The following is a 20,552-nucleotide window of genomic DNA, read 5'->3' on the forward strand; positions in this document are numbered from 1 at the left end:
CCGCCCAGGCTTGGGACCACTCAGCGTTTCCCAGGGCCCTGCAGTATCCTGAGCTGAGCTCCTGAACTTCTTCGGGAGAAAGCACCTGACCATCAGGCAGTCTGTCCTTGATTGAGTAATGCACACAAGTCCACCGGAACATTTTATTTAAACACTTCAAAATGTTTTATTTTGAAATGTTTTATTTGAAGTGTTTATTTTATTTAAACACTTCAAAATGTAACCAGCCTGGAACTGGTTATTCAAGTTCACTCACTCAAATTTGAGAATGTGCGAATCACACCCAGGTATCCTGCAGAGATTAGGATTTCCTTTAAAGGTGTTCTAGTTGCAGATAGCACCGAATCTACCGAGGACGGGGTTCGCCAGCCCGCTCTGCACCCACACCCCTGTGCATGAAACCACAGACCCCCTTAAAGACGCTGCCCAGCACGAGGTGTTCCTTGTACCCACTCGCGCCGCCACACCTGCGCCTCCATCCGCGCCCGCACCTGCACGCCCCTCTCCGCGCCTCGGCTCAAGCTCACTCACCGGCGGCGCGTGCTGCGCGACGGCACAGCTGACGGCGGCAGCCAGGAGGACTAAAGCGACGCGACTCCGGCCCAGCATCGCTCCAGCAGCCAACGCCACTCCCCGGACTCCAGCAGAGGCAGAGAAAAGCCGGCTGGGCCGGGGGCAGGCCACGCCCCCCTCCGTCGCGTGACCCGCGACCTGGGACCGCACCATTCCAGGCAGTGGGGGGAGCGCTCGGAGGAGGCGGGACTGGGAGGAAAGGACGGGGCTTTTCAGTGCCATGAAAAGGGTGGCGTAGAGAAAGAGAGAGAGCCTTCCAGGCTACCCGCAGAAGGAGAGTCGCGCTCGCCTTTGGCGCGTGGCGTGATCCATCCCCCTCCCCCACCGCGGGCAATGGTCGGACCGAGCCGGAGCCCCGCCCCGTGGGTGGGGCCGGGAGCTTCACCCGAACCGCCTCGCTGGGGCGCCTCTAACAGGCGGGTGCAGTCTGTCCCGCGTAACCAGGCGTCCTCGGTACCCACGAAACGGATCCAAAGAGTCTCAACACCAATGTAACGTCCCACCCTGACCCATCTTTGCCCTCTGAGGAAAGCGGCCCGAAATGAGTTGAGTTATTCATCCCCACCGCGGGGTCAGGGACAAGGAGCAGTTGAGTGGCCGAGGAGTGAGAGAGAATCGAATCCACACGGGTCCTCCAGGCTGTTGGTTACCCACTTGGGCTTTCACAGCAAAGCTGCCAAATCCCAGAATTGAGGCCTCGGTGAAAAGCGCGCTTAGACTTGGGTAGGCGGCCCGGTGGGACCCGCGAGCTTTGTCTCCTAGCCTGATGCAGCCGTTCTTTAAGCGGCTGTGTTTCCTCCTAACTGGCGAAGGACTCAGGTGGGCGGAGCAGAGCTCAGCTTTGGAGGAGGCGGACGCGAGTAGCTCGGCAGGGGGACTCGCTTGGCTTTCGTGCCATCCGTGGACACAGTCGCGCGGGTAGGTGACCGGGTTGGATTTCAAAGTCCAGCAGGAAATCCTGCCCTCTGGGTTGCACTTCCTGGTTGAGCCTCTGACGCCTCAAGCAGCATAGTTTTAATGCTTTGATGAAGCTCAGCACGCTGCCGAAATCTCAGTGTATTTTTTCTTTTTCTTTTCTTTTCTTTTTTTCTTTTTTTTTTTTTTGCATGTGAGAGAAAGGACAACAAATTGCAGTTTTATCCATTTGTATTATTTCTTTAGAAAACTCAACACTCTTTTTGTTGGAGGTGGGGAAATGAGAAGGTGATGTTTTGTTTTGCTTTTTTTTCCTATTTTTTTTTTTAAAGGAGAAGATGACAGTGTTCTCCTTGAGGAAGTTTGACTTTTGAAACATACCACATGCTTAAAGCACATTTGAGCTCCTGCATGAACAGTAAGCTAGCAGATGGTAGAAATATTCGTTATGAATTCAAAAAATCTTTACTGCGGACCTACAATGTGCCAAGCATGTCTCCTGACACTGGGGATAAGCAGTGAACAACAACAAAAAGACAGACTTCTTCCACCCCGAGGCTTATGTTCTAGGTGAGAAATGGGCAATAAACATAATACCTAAGAAAATTACATGGGATGTTAGTGATAAATGCTGTGGAGAAAAAGGGAGGCCAGGGGCATCAAGTGTGGAGATCTGAAGTGGTAGAGTCACAATTTTAAATAAGAGGGACAGATATGATTAAGGAGGTGAAGTTTGAGCAGACATTTGAGGGAGGCCAGGAAGCTAGTTTTGTGTGTGCCCAAGTAAGAGTATTCTAGGCAGAGACAGCAGCTGTTAAAAGGCTTTAAATGGAGAATGTGCCTGGCATGTTCAGTTACAGCAGACGTGTGTGGGTCTGGCACAGAAAGAACAAGGGGAAAAGAAGAAAGAAGTATTAATAGATAAAGTATTTAGTTAAGGAGAGCAGGGCAAATTCTGTAAGGCATTCAGACCCATTTCACTACAGAAAAAAATGTGTAATATTGAATATACGTGTTAAATGTTGAATCTATGGAATTACCTTGGAGCTTAAAATAAGTGTGCCAAGAAGAGGATTCCCATCTTTTAGTTGTTATTACTGAATCAAATAGCTACTTGATTGGAAGATCGTTCATCTTCAGTACTCTTGAGAGCGATTTAAACATGTCACCAAGCATATTTTTTTCCCTACTGGAGGATGTTAATTGGTGATTAGGTAGTCTAGCAAAATCAGATTCTTTATGGAAAAAATTTGTCAACTGACATACTATTCTTAGGCACCACTTTCGTAGAACTATGCATCTAACTTTCAAAGGTCTATTATATATTATTGATACTCTTTTCAGATAAAATGTAAATCTACTTCCCTAAAATTAAACCATTTCATGCATGTCTTTTTTTTCTTACACATATATCTTTTTTTATTTTGCCTACACCATTCTTTAATACTAGAAATGTACAGAAAGTCAAGGCAAGGTGTGTGTAGGGGACTTTGCAGTGGTTTTTGGCATACTGATCTGTTCATAGAAAATGGTATTTAAATGTACAAATGCATGATTATGTCCACGGAAAGGGTGGTTCATACTGCACAAAAGCATCAAGACTTGGATAACCTGTTTAGCGTGCAAGAGTCGGGATACATAATCAGATTGTTTATGGAATAGCTGAAGTTCTTGGCAAGCTGTGGACTTCCTAATCTCCTACCTAACATTCCTAGGTTCCTGAGGTGGAGCCTTGATTTAAAAGTATTGCAACTTAGCCACCCCAACCTAAATGAAACCTATCATGTATAACATCACATTACCTGGAACAGGTTTGACTTGATTTAGTAAAACCGAATACACAAAAATGTGTACTAAAAGGTCAAGAGATAGATAAATAATGTTTCAGTTTGAGAAATAAACATTTTTTTAACTTTAAAAATGGACTTTTTTATGAATAAGGAAGCTTTTTAGTTTACAGGTCTTTGTGGGAAGAAACAAATCACAAAAGCAATTAAGAGAGCTCAAATAATGGGTAAGAAAGAGCACCTCAACAACTGAATTGAGCTAGCTGAAATTTTGCTCATTATGCTTTGTCAAGAACTTTAATTATCTCTTTATAGGGTTTATGCCAGTTACATACAAGGATCCTGCATATTTCAGGGACCCTAAAGTTTATAACATCAGATATAGGGAATAAATTCTATCACATTACCACCAGTAAACTTATTTTATAGTAAGTGGTCATATGATGCCAATACTGACTTAAACCAACCTTTGGATAGAAAAGTGTTTCTGGAGTGAGGTAAAGAATGACACTTCCCCTTCATACCAATCAATGTTCATTAAGCAGATCGCTTATTTAAAATGTTAACACTCATCACATTTTACATATGTTGAATAGAAGTGGTTCTGTGTGATTGTCATTAATATCTGGTCCACAAATAGCTCATACAATGTAATACACCATTCAACTGAGTGGAGTTAAAACTGCTCAGAATGGTTTTCTAACTAGCAAATTTAAGTATGCCTGGTTAAGAGATCTTCCCTTTGTAGGAATGTTACATTGGGATGCATAGTGATGCTGTCACAGGAGGACAAAATATTCCTAGACAAGTCTATCCTCAAACCAGTAGTGTCTTTTACATAAAAAGATGATTTACACCTAATAGACATTGAATATGATAGACATGTATGTATATATGTATCAGTTCTGAGTTCCACCAGCCTATCCCAAACACACTGGACTACCAGGCTTGTACTGTACTCAAAATTAAGGATTTGCTAAATTTCGTGCAAAGGACTCTAAACTAGGGGAGAGATTACTGTTTGTGTTGCATTATAGTTGTGTAATAATTAAGGCTGCCAGATTTAGCAAGTACAAATGTAGGACAAATTTAAATTTTAGATCATGTTTTGCAAATGTACTGCGTGAGATCCAGCATTTTATCTGGCAACTCTAGCCATAATGTACATCTAAAAAATTATCACTTAAGGATAATTTTAATGACGCAGATAAATTTCATATAAATTTATTTCCACATTGCGAAAATAAGGCTATTCTAGCTTTTCTAATACTTTTCTTTTTTAATACAGATGGGTCTCACCATGTTGCCCAGGCTGGTCTCTAACTCCTGGCCTCAATCAATCCTGCCTTGTCTTCCCTAAGTGCTGGGATTACAGCTGTGAGCCACTGTGCCTGGCCTCACTTTTCCAATTCTAAAGAATGTGTGTAAGCCTTTCCCTCAACATCTTATTGAAAGGTGAAAAAAGGTTTGGAAATAAAAGCATCTGATATTTGAAAAAGTACTTTGTAAAATAAATGCACTAAGACTTATCTGTGGATTACTGCAAACAGGTGAACATAGTAAAAACAAATGAACTTACCTGTATTACTGCAAGTAGCTCAACCTAGTAAAACAATGGAAATGTTTGGCTTTACCCATCAGCCAAATTAAAAAAAATCTCCTTTTAAGGTTAAAAGGATCAAGATGTAGGTGACCGTGAGTATTCACCAAAACCTTCACCTTTTCTATCTCTTCATCTGTTTCTGGGCTGCTTATTTTGGATGCTTTTTTATTGGTTACTACTATCAGTACCTGTTTTAGATGGTTTGTCTTGTGTGTCTAACAGCCGTGATCACTCTTTTTTTTTTTTTTTTTTTTGAGTCGAAGTATTCCTCTGTAGCCCAGGCTGTGATCTCAGCTCACTGCAAGCTCCACCTTCTGGGTTCACACCATTCTCCTGCCTCAGCCTCCCAAGCAGCTGGGACTACAGGCATCTGCCACCATGTCCGGCTAATTTTTTGTATTTTAATAGAGACAGGGTTTCACCATGTTAGCCAGGATGGTCTCTATCTCCTGACCTCCTGATCCGCCCACCTCGGCCTCCCAAAGTGCTGGGATTATAGTCGTGAGCCGCCGCGCCCAGCCAATTTTTTTGTATTAGAGATGGGGTTTCACTGTGTTAGCCAGGATGGTCTCGATCTCCTGACCTCGTGATCCGCCCGCCGTCATCTCTTGAATTGCCATCTGTCAGCTAAGTCTAAGGTTTTATGCTTAACCATTTGTGGTGTACTAGCTGGACTAGCTTCAGGAATGTCAGTGTTTTCTACCATTAAGGTCAGATTGTCTACTACATCGAGATGGTGGTGGTTGTTAGAGCTACCTTTAGAAACATGTCTATTTTTTTAAAGACATAACACATGAATGAAGAAATTCAGAATCTGGAAAAAAGGTCCATAATTCTTGACAAAGAAAAATGTTCTCCTGAGGGTCTTTTTTGGATGCTCTTCTCTCGTGCTGCCGGAATCTGGGCTCATCTCCTTTTTTCAATTTCTCGTTTTAATCTGTTTACATCCTTTACTAGTTCATCTACTGCTTGTTCACTGTCTTCCACTTTTTTGCATATACTCTTTAATTCCTCTTACAATGAAGCATACATTTCATTTATCTTATGTACCTCCTTTAAGGATCCATCTTCTTCAAAAAATTTAGAGCTGTATGTTTGTACAGCTCAGCTAAAACCAGTGGACATACAGGAACCTGATACAGTTTTATAACCTAGTTGTTCAGACATGCCCAGATTGGCAACCACTAAAGGTACCCTGTGAAAAAGTCCTTTTCGAGGTTTATATAAGGCATGTTCCAGTCAATGAGTAGAGCGGCTTTCTGTTATTATACTTGGTGTTCATAGCAGAAAAACAAGGTCTTGGTTTGAAAAATGCTCCTGCAAGCTTTTGTGAAGCAGCCTGTCTCTAAATGTCATGATCTGATCTGAATGACGACGGAATTTGTACCAACCTACCACATTCTTTGTGAATTTGATAATATTTTCTTCAGTGCTTGCTCATTTACTTCACCTGAAGAATTATAAAAACTAAAAAACTGATAGCATGGAATATATTTCTGAATGTCAGTTGTATAAACAACTTCAACATCATCCATTTGGGAATCAGTAATGCTTGCTCATTTACTTCACCTGAAGAATTATAAAAACTAAAAAACTGATAGCATGGAATATATTTCTGAATGTCAATTGTATAAACAACTTCAACATCATCCATTTGGGAATCAGTAATGCTATTCTTTGTTTTTTTTTTTAAATTTTTTGAGATGGAGTCTAGCTCTGTTGCCCAGGCTGGAGTGAGGTGGCCCAATCTTGGCTCACTGCAACCTCTGCCTCCCAGATTCAAGCAATTCTCCTGCCTCAGCCTCCCAGGTAGCTGAGATTACAGGCGCCCACCACCACGCCCAGCTAATTTTTTGTATTTTTAGTAGAGACGAGGTTTCACCATGTCAGCCAGGCTGGTCTCGAACTCCTGACCTCAGGTGATCCACCCGCCTCAGCCTCCCAAAGTGCTGGGGTTACAGGCGTGAGCCACCATGCTTGGCCTTGTCTTCTCTCTTCTAATATGAAAGAGGAAGCTAGGAATCCCCATTGCTGCTGGCATGCATGCTATAAACCTGAAGGGAGCCGCCTAAGATGAAATTGATACTGTGGACTACACAGTGGAAAGATGGAAAGAAACTGGGTCATTGATGACATTGTCAAGATGCTAGATCAACCAACCACAGATCCTGTCCAACAGCTGGACTCTTCATTTACATCAGCCACTACTCTGTTATTGAATCTTGGACAAGTTGGTTTGCTTACAAGTTAAATTATTGTATCTGAGAGCATCCTAACTGATACACACATGAAAATAGACATTTCTCCTTTGTTGAGAAGAGGATGTACAACAAATCTATGAAGTTTAAGTTTTAGTACCTTCACTTGCTCATGCCCCTTCCCAGCCTTTTACTAAATTTTATACTTGTAATTTTGTATTCTTTTCCTTAAGGAGGACCACTCAAATTGCATAAGATTCAGGTGTCACAAAACCTGGATCTAGCGTCAGATGTTTTTGGGAGAAAACGTCCACGTTTCTCTGCAATCTCCTCCATTCATGTCTCCCTAGGGAAGGAGAGATGTATCTAATTGGTAAATAGTTGAAAAGGTCACAGAACGTGCGGGGCCTGGCCTCTCTTCTGGCGCTCTCATTCAGATCTGCCTACCCACAGTAGTAGATCTGCCTGCCCACAGTGGTAATCTTACTGCAGCAAGCCTTGGATGACAAGAGTGGACGTGAAAGTAGTTGCTGCCTTTGACCACATCTTCCCAAAGTGGCACATCACCAGCAGACTTTCAAATCATGACGTTATAACGTAATGGCTGTGAAGATTTGGAAGAAAGCACTCTAAAATGAGAGCTCTGGGAGATGTAGAGAGAAGGTAGTCAAGGAATGGTGCCTATAAGCACCTCCTGCCACCAGGGTGCACATTCGATCCCTACGCCTCCATCCTCACCCTGCCCTCAGCTCACTCCCCTCCTGTTAGAAATTGGCTGTGCCCCTAAAAAGTCATTTGCATTTGCCTAATGACTGAGTACACAAGCTCATTCCAAAGTAGAAGGTGTTGAAATTCCATTTTGGCCTCAGGTCAAAATTGTTTTCTCTGTTTCAGCTTAATGAGCAAGAAAGCAGAATCTAATCTGTGTATATTTCTAATGCCTGTGTATATTTCTCAACTGTTTCCCAGCTCAGAAAGGTGAGGAGTATAACAGTCACCCTGAAATGACAACAGAAGCCAACAATAACAATTATAGTAATAATGTGTGTATAGAAAGTACTAAATGACCATTAAATGAAGAGCAGATTACTAGGTGCTATGGAAGATACACATGCAGTGAAATACAAATTCCAGATCTCAGGGAGTTTGCAACCGAAAAAGAATATAACACTAATATATATACAAGGGGACTTCAAAACGTTCATGGAAGATGAAGTTAAAGGATAAAAAGTATAAACTTTTTTTCTTTTTTTTTTTTTGTGAGATGGAGTCTCGCTCTGTCGCCCAGGCTGGAGTGCAGTGGCGCGATCTTGGCTCACTGCAAGCTCCCCCTCCCAGGTTCACACCATTCTCCTGCCTCAGCCTCCCGTCATAAGCACCATCAAGGTCAAGACACTTTTGTCAGCGATGACACCAGCCATTTAGTCCATCCTTAAAAAAAGAGGGTCCTGGGAATTTAACGATGTCAATGCAGTCTTTATTAACTGAAGAAAAATGGGTGCCCTTTACAGAATTTTTAAGATTAGGAAACAAAAAGAAGTCAGAAAGATTTCCTGTGGAAGCTCTTGCAAAATTGCCCTTGTTTGATGAGAGGAATGGGCAGGAGCATTGCCATGGTGAAGAAGGACTCTCTGGTGAATCTCCTGGGCATTTTTCTGCTAAGGCTTTGGCTTTCTCAAAATACTCTAATAATAAGGAGATGTTATCATTTTTTGGCCCTCCAGAAAATCAACAAGCAAAATGCCTTGAGCATCACAAAGAAATGTTGCCATGATCTTTGCTCTTGACTGCTTTGTTTGTTTGTTTTTGGAGACAGAGTCTTGTTCTGTCACCTAGAATGGAGCACAGTGGTGCAGTCTCGGCTCACTGCACCTGCACCCTCCACCTCCCAGGTTCAAACAATTCTCCTGCCTCAGTCTCCTGAGTAGCTGGGATTACAGACATGCACCACCACTCCTGACTAATTTTGTATTTTTATATTTACATTTTTATTTTATTGTTATTTTTTGGATACGGAGTCTCGCTCTGTCACCCAAGCTGGAGTGCAGTGGTGTCATCTCGGCTCACTGCAACCTCTGCCTCGCAGGCTCAAGTGATTCTCATGCCTCAGCCTCCAGAGCAGCTGGGATTACAGGTGTGTGCCGCCACACCCGGCTAATTTTTGTATTTTTAGTAGAGACAGGCTCTCACCATGTTGACCAGGAGGGTCTCAAACTCCTGACCTCAAACGATCCACCTGCCTTGGCCTCCCAAAGTGCTGAGATTACAGGTATGAGCCACTGCACCTGGCTTCATTTTTGTATTTTTAGTAGAGACGAGGCTTCACCATGTTGGCCAGACTGGTCTGAAACTACTGGCCTGAAGTGATCCACCTGCCTTGGCCTCCCAAAGTGCTGGGATTACAGGTGTAAGCCACTGCGCCTGGCCTGGTCTGCTTTTGCTTTGACTGGACCATTTGCAATTCTTGGAAGCCATTGCTTTGATCGTGCCTTGTATTCAGGATCCTACTGGTAAAGCCATCCTGTTACAGTTCTTCAAATAAATGCTTCAGCATCCTGATCTCACTTGTTTAAAATGTCCATTTAAAAGGTCTACTCTTGACTGCAGCTGATCTGAGTGTAATGGGTTTGGCATCCATTGAGTGCAAGGTTTGCTCAACTATAATTTTTCACTTGTAATTGTGTAAGCTGAACAAGTTGAGATGTCTGTGCTGTTGGCTGTTATTTATGCTGTTGTTAGTCTTCTTCAATTAGGGCATGAAGATGATGAATTTTTTTCTCACAACTTGATGTATTGATCTGGCACTGTGGGTTTCATCTTCAACGTTGTCTCATCCCTTTTTAAATTGAGTTATTTGTTTGTAAACTGCTGATTTCTTTGGGGCATTGTCCCCATAAACTTTTTGTAAAGCATTAGTGATTTCACTGTTCTTCTACCCAAGCTTTACCATAAACTTGATATTCTTGCTTCAATTTTACAGAATTTGTGTTGCTTAGATAGGGACTTTTTTCTGACTGACAATTTATCCTTCCTATTACCTCCAGCTAGATCCTTTGAGACATATTACAGTAAGATAGTATGAGTTTATTTTGGTGCAAACAAATTTGGAAATCATACATAGTTATTTTTATAGCATGCATTTTCCATGGACTTTTTGAAGTCCCCTTATATATATAGACTTATAAAGGCAGCTTTAACTGAAGCATATTTTACACATGTTCTATTTGGCTGAAGATATGAAATTACCATTTTCGTAGATAAAATGTATTTGAATATTAACACTTTCATATAGCCAACCTAATTGTTACCAACACCCGAAACATTCACAATTACTTGACTTAGAAACTTCAGCATTCCAGAACATTCACAATTACTTAACTTGGAAACTTCAAATTCCAGAACATTCACAATTACTTGACTTGGAAACTCCAACATTCCAGAACATTCAGAATTACTTGGCTTGGAAACTTCAACATTCCAGAGCATTCACAATTACTTGACTTGCCATCACACTGTAGTTATCTGTAGACCTCTGGGGTCCCCTGCTTCTCCTCACTCTTTGCAGGTTTTGACACCTGACTCACTGTCACTCTTTTAAATGTGACTCTTGGCAACATTCTTGGTGATTTCAGCATCCACAAAGACAATCTTTCCAATATTCTGGTTTCCTGACTTCTGAAAATGTTCTTGGATGCCATTTTACCTCAAATACCCAGTTCCGTGGTCATATCTTACACATTGGAATATTTACATCATTTTGCTTCTGGGGTACCACTCTATTGATTCTTCCATTACTCATTAGCCACATTTTGAATAGCATCTGTTGGTTTCTCCTCATCAACTGATCTCTATATGTAGGAGTACCCTAGGGCCTGGTCATCAGACATTGTTTCTTATTTATCTATGCTTACCACTTAATGTGACCTCATTCACTCTCATGACTTTAGTCCCATCTGAATATTGATGACAACTATGGTTTAAATGTGTCCCCTCCAAAATTCAGGTGTTGCCAGTGTGCTGGTAGTAAGAGGTGCCTTCTTTAAGAGGTGATTAAGTCATGAGGGTTCCTCCCTAGTGAATGGAATTAAGGCCTTTATTAAAAAGGCCTCGCGGCCGGACACGGTGGCTCACGCCTGTAATCCCAGCACTTTGGGAGGTCGAGGCAGGCAGATCACAAGGTCAGGAGCTGGAGACTAGCCTGGCCAATATGGTGAAACCCTGTCTCTACTAAAAATACAAAAATTAGCTGGGCGTGGTGGCACACACCTGTAGTCCCAGCTACTCGGGAGGCTGGGGCCGGAGAATCGCTATAAACTGGGAGGCAGGGGCTGTAGTGAGCCAAGATCATGCCACTGTACTCCAGCCTGGTAACAGAGCAAGATTCCGTCCCCCCACCAAAAAAAGAAAAGAACAAGGCTTTACAGCCATCATTCTCAGCAAACTAACACAGGAACATAAAACCAAACACTGTATGTTCTCACTCATAAGTGGGAGCTGAACAATGAGAACACATGGACACAGGGAGGGGAACAACACACACTGGGGCCTGTGAGGGTGGGGCGAGGGGAGGGAGAGCATTAGGATGAATAGATAATGCATGTGAGGCTTAATACCTAGGTGATGAGTTGATAGGTGCCGTAAACCACTATGGCACATGTTTACCTACGTAACCTCATTCTGCACATGTATCCTGGAACTTAAAGTAAAATAAAAAAGAGAAAACATAAACGGCTAATTAACAAATAAAATTGTGTTTCACTTCAAAAAATAAAAATAAAAAGGCTTCACCAAACAGTTGGCATCTTTTGCTTTTCTTCCTTCTACCAGATGAGAACACAGTAAGAAGGCTGCACCAGAGGCTGTGGTCTTGATCTTGGACTTAACCTCCAAAATTGAGAAAATAAATATCTGTTCTTTATAAATTACCCAATCTCAGGTACTGTTATAACAGCACAAATGGACTCAGGCAGTGATTCCCAAATTTATGTCACTAGCTCAGACCTGTCCCCTGAATTTAGATTCTTATATGTAGTTGCTTCTCAGACTCATCTACTTTGGATACCTAATAGGCATCTTAATATGTCATGTCCAAAAAGGAACTTATGTTCTCTCTGTCCCAATATACACTGTCCCTTTCCCAAATCTTCCCCATCTCAGTAAATGGCAATCCCATCTTTCTAGTTTGCTTAGGCCAAAGAATCTTACAAGTCAATTTGATTTTTATCTTTCTTACCACATACTCAATGCACCAGCAAATCCTATTAGATTTACCTTCAAAATATACGATACCCAGAATCTGACCACTTCTCACCACTTTCCACTTCTGCTTTCTTCCAGGTTACTCTCATCTGGATTATTGTAGTCACCTTGTCACTGGTATCTCTGCTTTCTCCTAACCCCATCTAATCTCCAAAAAATCAGAGCATGTCACTCCTGGCCCCCAAATCCCCCCAATGACTCTGCCCTCCCCACCCCACTCGGAATTAAAGTCAATGATTTTTTTTTTTTGAGATGGATTCTTGCTCTGTCGCCCAGGCTGGAGTGCAGTAAGTAGTGCGATCTTAGCTCACTGCAACCTCCTCCTCCCAGATTCAAGCGATTCTCCTGCCTTAGCCTCCTGAGTAGCTGGGATTACAGGTGCACACAATGCCTGGCTAATTTTTATATTGTTAGTAGAGTTGGGGTTTCACCATGTTGCCCAGGCTGGTCTTGAACTCCTGACCTCAGGTGATCCACCCACCTTGGCCTCACAAAGTACTGGGATTACAGGCATGAGCCACCATGCCCAGCCTAAAGTCAATGATCTCACCACAGACCACAAGGGTACTTTGATCCAACCGGCCCATCTTATATACTACCACTTTCCTGTGTTCTCACAGTGCTCCAATCACACTGGCCTTCTTTCTGGACTTCAAACGTGCCAAATATACTGTCCCTGAGGGACATAGTACTTACTGCTGCCTTTGTTTGGAATGTTCTTTCCCAGATACCCATGTGGCACACCCAAATGCTTGAGTGGTCCCTTATTAGTGAGGCCTTCCTATAGCATTATATATAAGATGGATATAAGGTAGGACTCAGAACATAATCCCTATCCTCCTTACTCTACTTCACCTGACTCCAAACACTATCACCACCTGATGTAGTACGTATTTTATTTTTTATTTGTTTAGCATCTGTCTCCCTCTAACTAGAATGCAAGCTCCATGAGGACAGAGATTTTTGTTTTGTTTACTGCCATATTGTCAGCAGCTAGAGCAATGTCTGGCATGTAGTAGCACTCAATGAATATTAATTGAATAAATGAGCTACCTAAAAAATAACTGCATTGATATCATAACCCAAGTAGTGTCTGAAATAATGTAATAAGTTACCAGAATGCAAATGAATTATTTTCCAGATGTCTTTAAGTTGGGTGTTAGAAAGTCAATATGCATTTTTCCTACAAATATAAAGTAAGTGCTGTTATTATTCCCATCTTATGGATAAGAAAGCTGAGACTTAGCTTATGCAACTATGCCTGTTTTCTAATTTTGAGGCGTGTACCTCACCACTTATACTAAATTTCCAGGTCAGATCATAAAACCTTACATAAGCCATAAAATTCAGATATAGTCTATAAAAAGGAAAGACTAGAATGGAAGTTACCTATCTTACACACAAACAGCTGTATCTAGAGTATAGACTTCTTAGCTTTCTAGATGTTTCACCCAATTATATCTGTTCTTTGATAGTGATACAATGATAGAGGCAAGAGGCAGAGAAATTCTAGGCAGACGGGAAGATCCCTGGCGAAGCGCCACCCTAAAGCTGAAAAGCTTGAAACCACTGCCTAAAGTGAGAACTTATATTCCCGTTTTCCTGCTTGAATGTTGTCTTTTCCTAAACTACCCATAGCCTGCCTCACCCCATCCTGTGCCTATAAAGACCCCAGACTCAGCCAGCAGAGGGGAGAAACAGCTGGACATCAGAGAGAAGCAGCTGGATTTCAGAGGGACAGCTTGATGACATAACTTTGGAGAAGAATGCAGCCAGAGATGGGTGGACTCCAGGGAAAGATTACCTACCGCCCCATCCTCTTTTCAGCTCCCCTTCCTGCTAAGAGCCACTTTCATCGGCAATAAAATTCACTGCATTTGCCATCCTTCGATTTGTTTGTATGACCTTATTTCTCCTGGATGCTGGACAAGAGCTCAGGAACCAGCAGTGTGATACAAAAGGCTGTCACACTGGCCCTTTGCCCTCACCGGAGGAGGGCAGGACCTCATGCAAAAGAGCAGAGGGCCCACTGAGCTTTTAACACTCAAGCTGTCCATGGGTGGCAGAGCTGAAAGAGCACTGTAACACCCTCTGGGACTTCAGGAGTTGCAGGCACCCTGCTGGGATGTTGCTGTGGGGTCTGTACAGAGTTTGCTTCTGCTGGTGCCCAAAAGCGCTTTCTCTAGCTCCTATACCTACTTACCTGTGTGTTCCCTCCTGTGGGGTGGAACACAGTGGGTCCGAGTGAGTGGAGTTTGATCCTGCTGGTGCCAAAGTGGCTGGCTGGTTCCAGTGCTTGTGCACTCCAGTTCCTGCCTTGTTTGCTGGTGCACTGCCTCCCATGAGGAGTTGAGAATGGCAGGCAGAGTAAATGAGGCACCCCTGTCGTGAGTCCTGCAAAGGGGTCAGGGAAATATTCTCCTCCAATAGATTTTTCTATTTACATCAACCTATCTGCTTTCTTCCTCTCCTCTCCTCTCCTCTCCTCTGCAGCTTAGGTTCCATGGGCCACCATTTTAACCACTTACTTCCCAATATATTAAACTTTCTCCCTTTTTGTCCTTTCATTGCCCATTCTGTAAAACCCCAACCCTGGATGAATACAACTATCTATATCCTCTATATACATACACCTGGACTATTGACTTCTACTCAGCAGATTTGGTGTCATTATAAATTTATGGCAGACAATCTACTGGGCCCTCAATACTATGCAGCAAATCTGTAATTCTCAGGCATGTTATCTCTCTTAACTCTTTGAAATCTTCTCGAAACTTTGTCTATTATTTCTTCTGTTGCTGTTAGATTACCATGTCTTCTTCTTCATGGAGAAAATGTAAATTTCAGAAGGGAATTGCCTCAATTTTCTGCCATCAAGTCTACGTATGGTCTACATCTATCTCTATACTTTTCTATTTCTCTCCTGCTACAATGCAGAGGTTGCCCCTTCTGTTTTAGCCGAATCTCTTCTTCCTTTTATGGAATACCATGCCATAAACTATGACTTCTCTCTCTTGCATCTTCAGCCTCTTCTTTTCTATTGGCTTCTTGATATTAACATTTACATATATTCAAGTCTCTCCTATGTTAAGAAAAAGTCTTCCTTTGATCCTGTTATTAACCTCACTCTCCCTGATTCATAGCCAAAGTTCTGAAAAGAAAACTACACTGGAAATTCCCAAATGCTGATCCATGGACTATAAGACCATCGGGAGATATTTTTAGGTGTCTGTGGCGAAATAAGAAAAAAATAGGCTAATGTAGTCCATGTTTACTCATATAGCAAGTTACAGATATGAGTCAAATTAAGGTTACTATTTTCTCCCGAAGAGTGTTCATTATTCTTTTATATCCTTCCTATTTTTCTGAAATTGAATGCTTTTTAATAAAATAATGGCACTAGTAGGTAGAATTAAAAAAATTCTGCTTGGCAAAATAAAAACTTACCCTGTCTATATAATACAAAAATATTTTGCATTTATTACTGTTGCTTTAAGTTTAAAAGTGTTAAATTGACTTTATTATATTTATTTCCTCACCTCTAACTCACCCACCAATACTTCTCCATCTGGATATTGCGCCGACAACTCTGCCAAAAATGATCTTGCTAAGGTACCCAGTGAGCTCTGTAAGGCAAAAGATTATTTTCATTTTATTAGATCCTTCAGTACATTGGATAAAATTGACGACTTCCTCTTCCTTAAAAAGCCTCCCTTTTATGGCTTCCATTATGCTCCAGCTACTGGTTTTCTGCACCCTTCCTTGACTTCATTTCCACAGTCTTTCACCACCTCCTCCTCTACTAAATCACAGTAGTGTTGGAAATCCTTGGTCTCTGTCCTCTCTAACTTGTACTAGTCTACATTGTCTCCCAGGGTAATTTCATTCCCTCCCAAGACTTCTGTGTCCAGATTCTGTGTCTGATTTCTTTATGTGGCATTTGATAGGTGACTTGAGACAAGTCAGAAACTGAGTTCATCAGTTTTCCCTCCTTTCAAATCTGCTCATCCTCCATCTCAGTAGATAGCATTACCATCTACTTTCCTGCTCAAGCCTGAAATTTAGAAGTTGCCTTGACTTCCTTCTTTCCTTTATCACCTGCATTTAATTCTAATCATTAAGACAGTTAATTGTTTTAAACAACTCTCAAATCTGTCATGTTCTTTCCACCCTCCCTGCCGACACCCTAGTCTAGCCTACCATCATTTCTTTCATCTACCACTGCAGTAAATTCCTACGTCGACCCTCTCACTCTTCAAAACGTCCTCTAAACTGCAACCAGAATGATCTTCTAGAAATGCAAATCTGATAATATCACTTCCATGCTTAATGCCTTTTAATGATATCCCCTTACTCTTATGGGCTTCTCAACCTGGCTCCAAAGGCTCTGCTGAGAAGGCAGATTGGGTCTGACTTCCTCTCTGGCTCTTTTTTCTTTTTCTTTTTCTTTCTTTTTTTTTTAATCACTCTTCATCATTCATTCCCTTCCAGCCAAAAAGCAGTTCCTCCAAGACACCCTGCTGTCTCCTATCTCAATGTTCCTGCTCACAGGATTCCAATGCATGGAATATTTTCTCCTATGTGAGTCTTCACACTTATAACTCCTACTCATCCCTCAGAGTTGAGCTTAACTCCTGTCCTCCTTAGGGAAGACTTCCCTGGCCTACATTTCTTCAAACCAAGTTTGTTCACCCTATTAGTCAATTCTCAAATATCCTGTAATTTTCCTTTTCAGTATTTTGCACACTTAAAATTATTTGATTGATCATTTATGAATTGTTTAATGTCCGACTTCCTTAATAATCTGTAAACTCTATCAAGACAGAGATCATGTCTATGTCATTTATCACCACCTTTGCAATATCTAGCACAATGCCTGACATAGCTTAGGTGCATAATAAACACATTGATGATTGATTTATTGACTATTTTTAGAGCTGAGAAACTGACCTCTCTAAATAACAGTGCTTTGTGGAAAAATGCGTTCACATTCTAACATGACTTTTTCTTTCCTCAACCACACTTCTTTCATTTTTTTCTTTCTCTCTCTTGCTGTCTTTATATACATAGAAATGGTACTCTCACTCTCCGGCCTATATTTAAAAAGTCTCTAATGTGATGGGCATTGCAAAAAGTGTGGGTTCTGGAAGAAGGGTTAGGTCAAAGACCTAAGGGTGAGATACCTTGGGGATTAGGTTTTTATCTCAGACTATGTCCGAGATAGGTTTTCTCTCTATTCTCCAGGCTCTAAAGTTTCTGGAGTTTTGTTTTTGCTCTAGTAAAGATACAGGAAGCACAGCTAAGCCAACCACAACCCTTTACTTTCTTTTACCAGAATCACATAGGAAAGATAAAATCTACTCTTGGATACCAACATTGAGTCCATAACTTAAATGCAAAAGTCTAAAAAAGTGGAATCTATGACTTGTGGAGTATTCAGATAATCAACCAAAGTGATGACTCCCACTTACTACCACAAACAATGGATGAGAGTTCCCATTGTTTCCTATTCTTGCCAACTCTGGTTTCAACTGACTTTTAAATTTTTACCAGTTTGGTGACTGCAAATGCTATCTCATTGAAGCTTTATTTTGCAGTTCCCTAGTTATTAAAGTATTGGGTGTTGAAGTTGGCTCTTAACACTAGTAACTTGAATAGTCTATGATATTTACTACACAGAAATAAGCAAATACTACAAGTCAGGGCTTTCCTCACATTGGAGGACCGGTTGTTAAATATTACCAGTCCACAGCTGTTGATAAGGCTGAATATTTACTTATATCTTTATGGGCTTTCATGTTTTCTCTTGTTAAAACACCTGTTTGTTTTGGCCTATTTTTTTAAATTAAGCTATTTTTTTCTTTGTAACTCATGCACAGTTGCTCTTTATGTATCATAAATACTAATCCTTTACCAGTTAAATGTATTGCCAATATCTTCTCCCAGAATGCGGCTTGTATTTTCAATGCCTCCTCATGTCATTTAAAAAATAATCCTTAAAAAGTTATTTTGGACATGTGAAAATCTTTACATTATTAATGTATATAACTTGGTGAGTTCAGAGATTAGCATATATCCATGGCACAATCACTATAATCTATGCCATAAGCCTATCTGTCACCTCCAAAAGTTTCCTCCTGACCTCTTATTTAGTAGTAGTATTTTTGTGATGACTTCATATAAGATGTACCATTTTAGCGAAATTTTAAGCATACAATATAGTATTGTTTCTATAGGCACTATGCTGTACAGTAGATCTCTAGGACTTATTTATCTTGTATGCACAACATTTTGTACCTGTATTAGTCCATTTTCATGGTGCTAATAAAGAAATACCTTTATTATTTCCATATAAAGGAAAGAGGTTTATTTGACTCACAGTTCTGCATGGCTGGGGAGGCCTCACAATCACGGCAGAAGGCAAAGAGGAGCAAGTCACATCCTACATGGCGGCAAGCAAGAGAGTGTGTGCAGGGGAACTCCTCTTTATAAAACCATCAGATCTCATGAGACTTATTCACTGTCACGAGAATAGCACGGAAAAGACCTGTCCCTATGATTCAGTTACCTCCCACTGGAGCCCTCCCATGACATGTGGGAATTATGGGAACTATAATTCAAGATGAGATTTGTGTGGGGACACAGCCAAACCGTATCAGTACCCTTTGACTAACACTTTTCCATTTCCCCTTCTCCCAGCCTTTGGCAACCACCATTCTACTCACCTTCTATAAATTGGATTGTTTTAGATTCATCATATAAATGTGATATGGTTTGGATGTCCTGCCCAAATCTCATGTTGAATTGCAATGCCCAGTGCTGGAGGTGGGACCTGTGGGAAGTGTTTAGATCATGGGGCCAGATCCCTCATGGCACGGTGCTTTTTGTGATAGTGAGTTCTCATGATATCTGGTCATGTAAAACTGTGTTGCACACCCTCCCCCCTTTCTTTCCCTCTTGCTATTACTTTCACTATATGAGATCCCTACTCCCCCTTTGCCTTCTGCCATGATTGTAAGCCTCCTAAGTCCTCCCCAGAAGCTGCTGCAGGTGCTATGCTTCCTCTAGAGCCTGCAGAACCATGAGCCAACTAAACCTCTTTTCTTATAAATTACCTAGTCTCAGGCATTTCCTTATAGCAATGCAAAAATGGCCTAATACATAAAATTGGTATCAAAGAGTGAGGCATTGATATAAAAATACTATACCTGAAATTATGGAAGCGACTTTGGAATTGGGTAACAAGCAGAGGTTGGAAGAATTTGGAAGGTTCAGAAAAAGACAGGAAGATGAGGGAAAGTTTAGAACTTCTTATAGACTGGTTCAATGGTTGTAACCAAAATGCTGGATAGTGATAAGGACAGTGAAGTCAATGCTGATGAGGTCTCAGATGGAAATAAGGAATTTATTGGGAACTGGAGCAAAGGTCATGCATGTTGTGCCTTAGCAAAGAACTTGGCTGTATTCTGTTCATGCCGTAGGGATCTGTGGAAGTTTGAACTAGAGGGTGATGATTTAGGGTATCTGGGGGAAGAAATTTCTAAGCAACAAAGTATTCAAAATGTGGGGGAAGAAATTTCTAAGCAACAAAGTATTTAAAATGTGGTTTGGCTGCTTCTTACAGCCTATGCTCAGATGCAGGAGCATAGAAATGATTTAAAGTTGGAATTTACATTGTAAAAGGGAAGCACAGTGTAAAAGTTTGGAAAATTTGCAGCCTGGACATGTGGCACGAAAGAAAAAGCTTTTTCTCAGGAGAGAAATTCAAGCAGGCTGTGAAGTAACCGCTTCCTAGAGAAATTTGCCAAGAGAAAGGGAGCCAAGTGCTAATAGCCAAGATAATGGAGAAAAGGCCTTGAAGGCATTTCAGAGACTTTCATGGCAGTCCCTCCCATCACAGGCCTAGAAGCCAAGGAGCAAAGAATGGTTTCATAGGCCAGGCCCAGGGTCCCACTTCCCTGCTCAGTCTGAAGACACTGTTCCCCACATTCCCACTGTTCTGCCTCCAGCCTTGGTTCAAAGGAGTCCAAATATAGCTCAGGCCATAGCTCCAGGGGGTGAAAGCTCTAAGCCTTGGCAGCTTCCACATAGTATTAAAGTTGTAGGTGCACAGAATGCAATAATAAAAGAGATATGGCAGCCTCTGTCTAGATTTCAAAGGATGTATGGAAAAGCCTGGGCGCCCAGGCAGAAGTCTGCTGCAGGGGCAGAGACCTC

At 41.6% G+C, this 20,552-nt stretch overlaps 1 protein-coding gene and 1 pseudogene across 2 annotated transcripts in view; both read right to left on the reverse strand.

Moving 5' to 3' along the window:
• ASAH1 (N-acylsphingosine amidohydrolase 1) overlaps positions 1–645 on the reverse strand; it is a 28,177-nt gene extending 27,532 nt beyond the window's left edge. Inside the window, 1 exon segment of one of the 2 annotated variants that reach the window (NM_001131302.1) lies at positions 532–645. In NM_001131302.1, the coding sequence (NP_001124774.1) occupies positions 532–609 (78 nt within the window). In that variant the 5' untranslated portion in view covers positions 610–645. 2 annotated transcript variants of the gene reach the window in all.
• A 4,308-nt stretch (positions 646–4,953) lies between these two features.
• LOC100938181 (BRCA1-A complex subunit Abraxas 1-like) lies at positions 4,954–6,406 on the reverse strand (annotated as a pseudogene).
• Positions 6,407–20,552: the final 14,146 nt, after the last annotated feature.

The sequence above is a fragment of the Pongo abelii genome, chromosome 7, assembly GCF_028885655.2.
Source record: "Pongo abelii isolate AG06213 chromosome 7, NHGRI_mPonAbe1-v2.0_pri, whole genome shotgun sequence".
NCBI classification, from domain to species: domain Eukaryota; kingdom Metazoa; phylum Chordata; class Mammalia; order Primates; family Hominidae; genus Pongo; species Pongo abelii.